The sequence below is a fragment of the Salmo trutta genome, chromosome 2, assembly GCF_901001165.1.
Source record: "Salmo trutta chromosome 2, fSalTru1.1, whole genome shotgun sequence".
Classification (NCBI taxonomy): Eukaryota; Metazoa; Chordata; class Actinopteri; order Salmoniformes; family Salmonidae; genus Salmo; species Salmo trutta.
Window position 1 is genome coordinate 4,732,918 of NC_042958.1, and position 12,755 is coordinate 4,745,672.

Below are 12,755 nucleotides of genomic sequence, written 5' to 3' on the forward strand. Positions count from 1 at the left end.
GATCTTTGTGGGCTCTACTCAGCCTTGTCTCAGGGTAGTAAGTTGGTGGTCTGTTGATATCACTGTAATGGTGTGGGGGCTGTACTTTGCCAAAGTGGGTGGGGTTATATCCTACCTGGCTGGCCCTGTCCGGGGGTATCGTCTCACGGGGCCACAGTGTCCCCCGATCCCCCCGTCTCAGTCTCCAGTATCTATTCTGCAATAGTCTATGTGCCAGGGGGCTAGGGCCAGTCTGTCCTATCTAGTTTAGTTCTCCTGTCTTATCTGGTGCCCTGTCCGATCTTAGGTATGCTCCTCTAATTCTCCCCTCCCGGAAAACCAGAGCCCTAGGACCATGACTCAGGACTACTGTACCTGGTCTGACGACTCCTGTCTGTCCCCGTCTCCAGCCCACCTGGTCATGCTGCTGATCGAGTTTCTGCTGTTCTGCCTGCTGATATGGAACCCTGACCTGTTCACTGGACATGCTACCTTATATTCTCGCTCTCACCTGCTGTCTCGATCTCTGAATGCTCGGCTATGAAAAGCCAACTGGCATTTACTCCTGAGGTGCTGACCTGTTGCACCCTTCTCTATAACCACTGTGATTATTATTTGACCCTGTTGGTCATCTTTGAACGATTGAACATCTTGAAGAATGGTCTAGCCTTAATGGCTATGTACTCTTATAATCTCCACCCAGCACAGCCAGAAGAGGACTGGGCACCCCTCAGAGCCTGGTTCCTAGCTAGGTTTCTTCCTAGGTTCCCGCCTATCTAGGGAGTTTTCCCTAGCCATTGTGCTTCTACATCTGCATTGCTTGCTGTTTGGGATTTTAGGCTGGGATTCTGTGTCACCTTCTTTGTGTCAACTGCTGATGTAAAAAGGGCTTTATAAACATTTGATTGATTGATTGACATTGACTCAAGGTATATTAGCGTTTTATTTTTCATTTATCTTTAAAAAATGATGATTTTTTTCCACTTTGACATTATACTATTTTGTGAAGATCATTGACAACAAATGACAATTAAATCAATTTTAATCCTACTTTGTAACACAATAAAAAGTGAAGAAATCCAAGGGGGTGTAGACTTTCTATAAGGACAAGTACCCATTGATAACTGAAGAATGCCTCATGAGCAAAACATACGCTCTTTTGCTTGCATTTGTATTTATTAGGGATCCCCATTCGTTTCTGCCGAGCCAGCAGATACTCTTCCTGGGGTTTATTATGGATCCCCATTAGTTCGTGCCAAGCCAGCACCTTCCCTTCCTCCAAACGCATTAAGGGGCTTACATCACCCCCAAAAATCTAAACTAAAACAGTACATCATATAACAGTATTACACCACAACATATCTACAATACAAAATGTATAATACCACGATACAACAATATTACAATGTACGTGTGTGGAGAGTCTGTGTGCTAGTGTGTGTGTGCGTATGCGTGTGTCTGTCTGTACCTGTGTGTGTCTTTTCAGAGTCCCCGCTGTCCATAAGGTGTATTTTTATTTGTTTTTTCAATCAGATTTTACGGCTTGAATGAGTTACTTGATGTGGAATAGAATTCCATGTAGTCATGGCTCTGTGTAGTACTGTGCGTTTCCCGGAGTCTGTTCTGGACTTGGGGACTGTGAAGAGACAGACCTCTTATGGCATGTCTTCTGGGGTATGCATGGGTGTCTGAGCTGTGTGCTAGTCATTTGAACAGTCAGCTCAGTGATTTCAACATGTCAATACCTCTCAGTAACTATAATCAAGCCATAACAATGTTTATTATATCAGGATAATGCATAATACATTTTGTGAGAATAAATCACCATCATTTGAAAGGTTGTCTACTTTTTACCATAATAAAAGAAAAAGAGGAATAATAATTATGTCACACAAATATTTGACCACTTTGTTAACACCTTCTCTAGTAAAGATCCTGTATTATATTGCACTAGTTAGTTCCATAAATAAATGTATTTGAGTAACAATGTATGCATTATTGATATTTAATCATTCAAATAAAAGGGAAATGTATATGGACATTAATCTAAAGTTAGCCTTCTATATGGCTAAACCTCATGAACAAATCAAACTAAAGTGTGGTGTACAGCAGGGCAGCTCTCTAGGCCCACTACTCTTTTCTATTTTTACCAATGACCTGCTACTGGCATTAAACAACGTGTGTGTGTCCAGGTATGCTGATGGTTCAATCATATCTAATGAAGTCACTGAAACCCTTAACAAAGAATGGGTGGCCAGAAATAAACTGGTCCTGAACATCTCTAAAACTAAGAGCATCTCCATTGTATTTGGTACAAATCCTTCCCTAAGTTCTAGACCTCAGCTGTATCTGGTAATGAATGGTGTGGCTGTTGAACAAGTTGAGGAGACTAAATTACTTGGTGTTACCTTAGATTGTAAACTGTCATGGTCAAAACATATATATGCAATGGTTGTAAAGATGGGGATAGGTCTGTCCGTAATGGGCTCCCGAGTGGCGCAGCTGTCTAAGGCACTGTATCTCAGTGCAAGAGGCATCTCTACAGTCCGTGGTTTAATTCCAGGCTGTATCACATCTGGACATGATTGGGAGTCCCATAGGGAGGTGCACAATTGGCTCAGCGTCGTCCGGATTTGGCCGGGGTAGGCCGTCATTGTAAATAAGAATTTATTCTTAATAACTGACTTGCCTAGTTAAATAAAGGTTAAATAAAAAAAATAATAAAGAGATGCTCTGCTTTTTTTGACACCACACGACACAAAGCGAGTCCTGCAGGCTCTAGTTTAATCTTATCTTGATTATTGTCCAGTCATATGGTCAAGTGTTGATAGGGAAGACCTAGTTAAGCTGCAGCTGGTCCAGAAGAGATCGACACTTCTTGCTCTTCATTGTAATCAGAGGGCTGGTATTAATACTATGCATGCCAGTCTCTCTTGGCTAAGAGTTGAGGAAGACTGACTGTGTCACTTCTTGTTTTATAAGAAACAATGTGTTGTAAATTCCAAATTGTTTGCATAGTCAACTTACATACAGCTCTGACACACACTCACGGCACAACGCCTCTTCCTCATGTGACCTACTTGGTGTGTGTATGTACTGACATGTATGTGGAACTGATAGACACACACACTACATGTTAATGTTTTCAAAATGTATATAAATTGTAAAGTAAGACTAGCTGTATCCATTGACGTCGGCTAAAAATGAAGTTGACTGCAATGAATAAGCTTTAACAATTACATGTTGATGGAATAAGTCTCTACAATACAGTCGACATGTCATTTACTTCCTCCTTATTATCCATCAGATCCAAAACATGTTCATCACCATGCTCAGATTCCTGGTTTGCACCCTCTTTCAGCATTGCTACCAAAGTAGACAGTGTGCTGTCGGGGTCTAGCAATTTAACCAGGGGAACATTCACACCGCTGTCTTGAAAGAGAAGATTCTGCAAAGTCATGGCTAGCATTGAGTCAACGCCTAATGCAGTGAGAGAAGAATCGTCATTCAGCTGATCATTGTCAACACCTAGCTTTTCCCTGAGCACCGACCTGACGTATTCACTTGGTGACTTGGACACGGTAGTTTGGTCATATATTGTATCTACCCCTTTGGCTTTTGTTAGCGCCTCAGCCACCAGTGCGCCTAGACGCATTTTTAGGGCGGCATTGTGAATAAGAACATGACGCCTCAGGTTATTGAAACTGAACTTGCAGACAACCTGTTGGGGTCTGTTCAGCACAAGGCATTGTTCTAGGCTCTCATGGATTTCTGCAACCTCCAAGACCATCATCCCCTTTGCTGACAGAAATGTTTGTAAATGGTCTTTGTTCAACAAGAGACCAAGGTTCAAAGCTCCCCAGTTGATGGACTGTCCTGCGAGTCCAACGTTTCGCCGATACTGACAGAATGTGTCCAAGAAGGAGTTGGCTGCACAATAGTTTGTTTGTGACGCATTGCCAATAAAGGCAGAAATGGAGGAATAACACACAAAGTAATCTAACTTGCAGTGTTTTGTGGCGTGGTGCAGATTCAGCGCTCCATTCAATTTGGGCTTCAGGACTTTCTCATAGAGAGATTTGTCAAGGGTTTCAATCAGCCCATCGTGCAGGACGACAGCGCTGTGGAACAACCCTCTGATTGGACAAGATGGGAAACTTTCCCCAATTGCAGTAATGGTCTTTACCACTTGTGCAGAGATTGAGACATCACACTGCAAGCTTACGACTGTGGTGCCATACTGACTCTTAATTTTGCTTATCTCCTGCTGTACGTCTGGCGAGGGCCTGCTTCTGGAAAGAATGACAATGTACCCACCTCCTCGATGTGCAATGAATTTCACTGTTTCAAACCCTAGTCCAGTTAGACCACCTGTAATGATGTACACAGACTTCTTCTGGAAAAGCTGGTTTGGTTTAGGCAGCAACTGAATGTCGGACAGTGCGCCTTTGGAATCATATTTACCCAGTGCCACAACAGACAGGGTCTTTGAGCTGAAGTACGACTCAGATTCCTCAACAGGCAGGAAGTCAATGCTACCGGATGACATTCTCTGAAAGGTGTTGATTTCAAAATCTAAAGACTTCTTGTCCAAATGCATTGATTTGAGCCAACGGTAAATGTGAGGCTTTTCTGCTCTGATAGATCCCTTTTCCAATATGCTAGACATCTGAACAGTCTGAATGCGAACATCATCATTGCCACAACTGAAGACATTTTGTGAAAAGGAGGATTGCCACTCATTTTCGCATACAGCAACAATGTGTCTCACACCGGAAACATTGCAAGCTTTTTCAAACTGAGATTTGTCAAATGGAGGCAAAAGGACAAATGCATCAAGCTTGTTCACATTGTGAAGCTGATCACTAAACTGAGGCAAGACAATGTTATACCATCCTGATTTGTTTGCAGTTTGGGCTAAGATCTTTGTCAAACCTGAGTCAGGAACAGATGAGATGATGCCCAACCTCCGCTGTTTGAGTTTGGGTAATGCATGATGCAAGACTTCCCATGCAAGAACAAAGTAGGACACACAAGGAGCCTCCTTCAGAAATGTGAGCCTCTTTGTCTTGTAGCATGCTGCTTCAGGAATCACAATCTTAGAAGATGCAGCAATGGGATAACATGCGACTATATGGTCTCCCACTTTCAGTTTGTTCACATTTTTCCCTACAGCTGTGACAGTACCACTGAAGTCAAGAGCCAGAAGCTGGTGGTTCTGAGATGTGTGATTGTTCCAGTATATTGTCTGACCATAGTTCAGATCAGAGACACTGACAGGACAGAAGTCTGAGGAATGAACACATATCTTACTGAGCTGAATCTCAACTGATTTCACTTGGATGTTTATATCCTCAACATCACAGGGAACGGCAGACAAGCTAGTCATTCTGTACGGATCAGCAGTCTGAAGGATGAACTGTCCAGACTTCAAAGAATGGACATTTCCCTGTGAGTTGTCACTGCTTTCAGTGGGCGTGTGCACTATGGAAGGTTTCAGAATCTGCCCATCTTTTACCACCAATTCTGGGTATTTACTGCAGGGGAATGAATCAAGGACCTGAGACAGAGATCTGATGTCCTCTGTAGAGACAGAGTTGATGTCAATCAGCTGGAAGGAAAGGTTTTCCATTTCTGCAGCACACGATCTAGTCATGCCTGACAGGACAAAGCCTGCGCTGATGTGGTCCACTGTGTTCTCTGCTGACCGGTAGGTTATTACTCTGATGGAATTTGGAAATTTCATTACCTTCAGTTCCAGGACTATTTGTCGGAACATCTCACAGCAGCTTACCATATTCTCCAGGATAGCCTCTGTTTTGTGGGAGGTAACATTGTCGTTGCTCCACACAAACAAGATTTCTTCAAAGCTGTTCAGATTTGAGATTTGATCAAACAGCGCTTTAAATCCACGGCTCAAGAGATCATTGGCATGTGTGCAAGAGATGTATTGAGACTGTGAGCTCAAGTGTTTTCGGATGGCTTCGGATACACCCGTCTGGTCAGCGAAGACCAATGCTTTGGGAGTATTTGATGGCTTGTAGTCATCAGAGACAACACTGAAGTCATTGTGGAAGAAGTACTCTTCAACTACACAAGATTGACTTCCAAGATACTTGAATATAACATGCTTCAGTTCAACCAACACCCGGCCTGCTTTGTCTGTGAAACAGCCAGATACTTCAAAATGGTCCACTGCAACATTTGCAGCTCTCAAATACAGAACCATTTCAGGCTGCAAGGGTTCGTGAACAGTCAAACTGCCAATTTCTGCAGGAAAGCCAGGCCTTGCCATGAATGCATTCGCTGTTGTGACTTGAGTCCGTTGGAGCAAGTAGTCTAGCACTACAGGATGAATGCAGAAGTCATGCAACTGTGGCAGGAGCTCTTCAGGGACAGACACAACAGAGATGGCTTCCATCAAGTCTTCACCATAATGCACATCTCCTCTGTTTATGAAAACAGAACCATACTGAAACCCTCTCTTACTTAGGTAATCGTAGAGGTCTTCAGTACTCATAGTTGATCTGCATCGCTTGTAAACCGAGTCTATAGAGATGTACTGTTCTTCGGCCAACCTCCCTTGCTTGTATGATATGCTGCCTGATGCATACGTTACTGTAGGAGATTGTATCTTAAACGTTGTCTCGTTTTCAATGTGATCCAGTTTGACACTCAACTCAGGAGAATTTGGTGAAATGACAAATGGACTCTGAAAACTGACACTGAGTTGCAGTGTGTTGAGTGGCACCTTTGGTTTGGCACTGGCCATGAAGGCAGCCAAACCCAACTCAACATAGAGGGCACCAGGGACAATTGCAACATCATTGTTTCTATGGTCCTGCAGGTAAGACACTGAGGCTGAAGCCAGATCACAGCTGAAGGTTTTTCCATCATTGCCTCTCTGAGTTAATACAGGATGACAGCCTAATATACTTGCCTCAAAGATGACATTGTTCTTCACACAATCAAACTGATACCTTGGTAAAGGTGTTGGGGATGTCTCACAACCTCTGTAGAACTGATCCCAGTCTACCTGAACCCCCAACTCAAACAGTTTGGACACAGTATTCAGCATTGTCTCATGATCTTTATCTGGCTGCACTGAGGACAGAACTATGGTGTCATTTCCCAGGGTCTCCTGGATGTTTCTTTGTAGAGCCCTTCTAGGGCCAATCTCCACAAAGACCACATTCTTATTCTCTTTGGCTGCTGATCTCACTGCCTGTTCAAATGAAACTGGCTCTCGTATGTTCCTGGCCCAGTATTTGCCTGTGCTGAAGTCTGGCTGCGCTACCACCTTTCCTGTCACTGTGGAGAACAATTCTGTCTCAACATCATTGACTTGTAAAGAGCCAATACTGTCCTCTAGTTGAGACAGGATGGGATCCATCATCTGGCTGTGGTATGCAGCAGGGACATCCAGAACACGGAGGAACAGATTCTTCCTCTTGACTGAGCTGCTCAGCTTTTGATGGAGACTGTCAATAGCCTCTGCATCACCTGAGAGCGTGCAGGACTGTGGGCTGTTGAAGGCAGCCAATGAAACCTTATTTGAGTAGGAGGGAAGGAGGTTCAAGACCTCTGATACGACCATGTTACTGACCACAAGCATTTTCCCTCCTGTGACCTTATTCTGCAGAGTACTGCGGAAGTAGATCACCTTCACTGCATCCTCAAGGGACAACAGCCCAGAGCAGTGGGCAGCAGCAACCTCTCCTACAGAGTGGCCAAGAATGGCATCAGGTTTGATGCCCCAGTGCTTGAAGAGACTGTCTATGCCAACCTGAATGGCAAAGAGGAGGGGCTGGACAACATCTGGTTTTGAAAAGCCATCATCATTCGATGCACTTTCCAGTTTGTCTGTGATGGACATTCTTTGGTACCTTTGAAAAAGTGCCTCAATCTCTCTTATCTTCTCTCTGAACACTGGTTCCTGTTTTAGCAACTGCTTGCACATGCCTTGGTAGGTCACACCATTCCCACAGAAAACAAATACTAACCTTGGATTGAGCATGGAGGGGTCAATCTTTTTGTTGAAAGCAGATTTTAGCTGGTTTCTCAGATCAACCAGTGATGATGTTGTGAATGCCCTCCTGTATTTATGTTTCAAGTGGCTTCTTCTACAGGCTGACGTATATGACAAACTCTGGAGTTCCACTGTTTTGTCTGCACTTATCTGTTCATCTGTGTCCTGTATCATCAAGCTAAGGGATTTTTCTGAGGCTGCTGAGAGGACAAAATACTCATATGACCGCTCAACCCTAGCTGTTTTGGTGTGAGACTTGTTGTACTGTTTGACAATGGTGTGGGCATTTGTGCCCCCAAAACCAAAATTATTGATCCCTGCAACCCGTTCAACAGAGCCTGCATTGCCCCATTTTTCTGCTTTAGTGGGAACTTTTACATTCAAGGCTTTCACATCGATACTGGCACTGTCCTCAGAGTAGAACAGTGAAGGGACAATGGTTTCATGTTTCATCATTAGGAGTACCTTGATTAGCCCTGCCACTCCAGCTGCAGATTCAGTGTGTCCAATGTTGCCTTTCACAGAGCCGATGCGGAGTGTCTCTGAACCTGCAGGTCTGGCTTTGGCAATTACTTTGGAGATGCTGCCTGCTTCAATGGGATCCCCCACTGGAGTTCCAGTCCCATGAGCCTCTATGTACTGGACCGATAACAGGTCAGACTCTGAATAGATTCCGCGCAGCAGCTCCTCTTGCTGGACCATGGATGGCTTGGTGATTGGAGTGACTGTGTGGCCATCTTGGTTAACAGCAGTGTTGCTTATGATGCCCCATACATGGTCATTCTTCTTGAGAGCCTGTGTAAAATATAAATCAGTGTTGCTTAAGATGCCCCATACATGGTCACAGTCTTTCAAGGCCTGTAAAAGATTTGAAATTCAACAGAATTGATATCATGTTTGATGGACCAGTGTTTGATGGAATAGTGTTTGATGGACCAGTGTTTGATGGACCAGTGTTTGATGGACCAGTGTTTGTGCCAACTTTTTTCTGCATGTAACTCCACATGAAACTGTTGGGCTCCAGCCTAAATTGCTTTTGGTCAAATGTTATATGCAGATCTACAAGTAAAACATAGTAATAAAGATAATAGCTTGTCTATTGCAGTCTAAATTAAATAGGTAATAAGGGACGGTAAGTATAGTGAGCTCCAACAGTATTGTGACAGTGACAATTTTTGTTGTTGTTTTGGCTCTGTTCTTGTACTTATACAATGACTATGTGGTTAAAGTGCAGATGGTCAGCTATGATTTCAGGGTATTTTCCTCCATATCGGGTGAACGGTTTAGAAATTACAGCAGTTTTTGTACATTAATGTGGATGCTACCATGATTACCCATAGTCCTGAATTAATTGTCAATAATGATGAATGAGAAAGTTACAGACACACAAATATCATACCCCCCAAAATCCTAACCTCCCCTGTTATTGTAAGGGTGAGAGGTTAGCACGTCTTGGGGGGATAGATATTTGTGAGTCTGTACATTTCTCAATCATCATGACTCAGGACTATCCATAATCATGGTAGCATCCACATTAATGTAGAACTGTTTCGAAACATATTCTATTCTTATTTGCAATAAAAGGGACTCCAAAATGACAATACATTATTTACCATTCATTTCTATTGGCCACAAAAAAATCTGAAACAGCAAAAGCAAAACAAACAGCACAAGCATCCAACAACTTTGTAGAGTCACAAGCTTGATGTAATCAATATGGGACCAAATACTAAACTTTTGACTATTTTATTACACAAGTGAATGTGTGACCGAGCGGCTGAAATCGGTCTTATGTAGAAAAATTTGAAATTGTGTTTTTTTTTACATTGGATAAAAGTAGAGAGCTACAAAATGGTCTATCATACACTACAGTTGAGGAACAATGTGAAAGTAATTCTGCTTTAAAAGTTGATAGACTTTTGAGAAAATGGCCTTTGAATGTTTTGGCACTACTGCTGGAGAGCCCTTCTTTGTCTACACCCATTCACGATTGTTCACACCCTCGTAAGCTTTATTATACACAGATTCAAAATAGCTATTGATAACAAATGTGTACTTTGTGGTTGTGACCCACAGACTTTTTACCATTTATTTTGGGACTGTTCTTATGTCAGAAGGTTTTGGAGTGAGTTAGATTTTATTTAAAAATAAACTAATATTAACGTTAATTTGAAAGATAGATATTATGTTGAATTTTTATCTAAATTATATGGACCCTGATATAACTTTCACTGTTCATTTGTTTATTTTTCAAGTTGGCGGAGAACAAACCCATTGTTTAAGATAGAATTGAAACATTATTTTGACATTTTCAGTAAGTGTAAAAAACAAAAAATCTATACGTACCATGAAACTTTTTTGACAAATTGAAAATGTATCTCGATATGTAAGGTTTATGTTAGGTTTATGTACTTTTGTTTGTATATTTCTGTTTTTGTATTTGTTTTGTTCATAATAATAATAAAAATAAATAAAAAAATCAGTCAAGCACCCAAACTAACTTGCTAGCTACTTCCAGACACAAATGAGAGAACAGCTCACTGAACATTACTCTCCCTAGCAGAGCTGGTTAGGCTGTTATGTTATCCAGAGCGTTGGTGACTGTAACTGTGCTGTCAGATTGTCTGTAAATTCAGAGCGTTTCGCTCTCGGAGCGTTCAGAGCGCACACTGGACGCTCTGGCCGATGAGTATGGTTGATCCAAATATTCTGACCCCACAACGGCAGTCAAGCACTCAAGCTAACTGGCTGACTTGCTAGCTACTTGCAAACACATAATGAGAGAACACCCCACGCTAATGGGAAGGTTGCTGACTTTTTCTGTGGCTAAACCAACTAGGCTCATCATTTAACAATTGTATTCGTATTTACAGATGGCATACAAGTTTGTTATTAAGGCACATGAAAGTTCACATGTTCAAGAAGGTATTTCTGCCAATAAAACGCATTTTGATAAATAAAAAAAGTTATGTTCAAACGGCTCTCCTGTGAAGTAGTGACCCGCAACATACGTATGCCTTGTTTACTGAAATGGGTCACATTTGTTCCCATAAAATGGGGGGGATAATGTACAAAAAGTGATTTCTAAACGCTTCACCTGATATGGATGAAAACATCCTCAAATGAAAGCTGACAATCTGCACTTTATCCTAATAGTCATTATATCATTTCAAATCCAACGTGCTAGAGTACAGAGCCAAAACAACAACAATTGTGTCACTGTCCCAATACTTTTGGAGCTCACTGTATATGTCACATATTAGTCATATACTGTAGAAGTTCTTTGACAAAATGAAAGCTTGAGAGTTCATTTAATTTATCAAATACTCCCAGACACAGTTTTATGGCCTGACTGGCTAAATGTTTGCCCAGTTTGAATATGTTTGAACTGTACTGCAACAAGTGCAAATGGAAGAAATCATAAGCGCTCACTTGTTTCAGTGGCTTCAGTAGAAGAATCCCACAACCCTCTCCTCTGCCATAGCCATCTGCTCTGCTGGAGAAAGGTTTGCTGGTGCCTTCAGGTGAAATCATCTTTGCCTTGCTGAGAGCGACAAAGACTTGTGGCTCTATGATACAGCTTACACCGCCACAGAGAGCCATCTCACAGTCACCTGGTTGGACAAATAAGTTTTAATATAATTGCAGGTGGCACTCAAACAGCACCTGCTCATGTAGCTGAAAAAAGGTTAATAGTCAAACATACAGTATGATTTTATTTTTTGCTTGATCTTTTTAGAAATTGCTCTCTGGGCACAATTGACAGGCTGAGATGGGTAGACAACATTCAATCTACATTACATATTAAAACAAGCAACAACCATCCTCCATTTGTTTTTATATAGAAATTACTGTCAAATGTTTCTATACAGTACATACTGTGTCTTCTACTAGCCAAGCAATTTTCTTACTCACAATTAGATAAAGATGTGTACCTTGTTTTATGGCTTGACAAGCAAAGTGCAGTGCCACAAGAGATGAGGAACAGGCACTGTCTATGGCAACTGATGGACCAGTGAGGTTGAAGGTGTAGGATATCCGGTTGGCTGCAATACTCATGGATTTACCAGTGCCAGTCCAATGGTTGATCAAGCAGGGATTGTATTTGGCTGTTGTGAGATTGTAGTCGCTGTTCATCAGTCCTATAATTAAAATGGATATAAGTAACAATCATATGGTGTCACCACTAAATAATAATAAAAAGTCAAATTACCACAGGTACACCAGGTCCATTTAAGGACCACAAAAATGACAGCTGTGCCATACTGGTTGCAAGATAGTTGGGAAGAGATTATTGATGTGCCGATTCCATGGCACAGGGTTTATGAACTGATACAAACAGGAGTGGATTCAAAACGTAGAGTTTTTCAATTGAAATTATTATAAAAAGTGCATTTGGAAGTATTCAGAGTTTGTTACATTACAGCCTTATTCTAAAATTGATTAAATCGTTTTTCCCCCTCATCAATATACACACAATACCACATAATGACAAAGCAAAAACAGATTTGACTTTTTCGCAAGTCTATTACAAAATAAAACTGACATTTCCCATCTACTGTTGAAGTCGGAAGTTTTACATACACCTTAGCCAAATACATTTAAACTCAGTTTTTCACATTTCCTGACATTTAATCCTAGTAAAAATGCCCTGTTTTAGCTCAGTTAGGATCACCACTTTATTTTAAGAATGTGTAATGTCAGAATAATAGTAGAGAGAATGATTTAGTTCAGCTTTTATTTCTTT

The 12,755-nt window shown here is 41.6% G+C and overlaps 1 protein-coding gene across 1 annotated transcript; it reads right to left on the minus strand.

Moving 5' to 3' along the window:
* Nucleotides 1-3,081: 3,081 nt before the first annotated feature.
* On the minus strand, nt 3,082-12,295 carry LOC115149287 (reducing polyketide synthase PKS1-like). The gene is made up of 3 exons (XM_029692013.1): nt 11,944-12,295; nt 11,441-11,622; nt 3,082-8,803 (listed from the first exon to the last, which is right to left on the minus strand). The coding sequence occupies exons 1-3, from the start codon at nt 12,143-12,145 to the stop codon at nt 3,239-3,241; spliced, it is 5,949 nt and encodes a 1,982-aa protein (XP_029547873.1). The 5' UTR covers nt 12,146-12,295; the 3' UTR covers nt 3,082-3,238.
* Nucleotides 12,296-12,755: the final 460 nt, after the last annotated feature.

What these genes read in the sequence shown, in the direction of transcription:
- LOC115149287 (XM_029692013.1), bottom strand. Translation starts at nt 12,145, where the DNA reads ATGAACAGCGACTACAATCTCACAACAGCCAAATACAATCCCTGCTTG. An exon ending in TTGTCAAGCCATAAAACAAG is followed by an intron (nt 11,623 to 11,943) that starts GTACACATCTTT and finishes TTGTCCAACCAG; the next exon opens with GTGACTGTGAGATGGCTCTC. An exon ending in TACTGAAGCCACTGAAACAA is followed by an intron (nt 8,804 to 11,440) that starts GTGAGCGCTTAT and finishes TATTTTACACAG; the next exon opens with GCTCTCAAGAAGAATGACCA.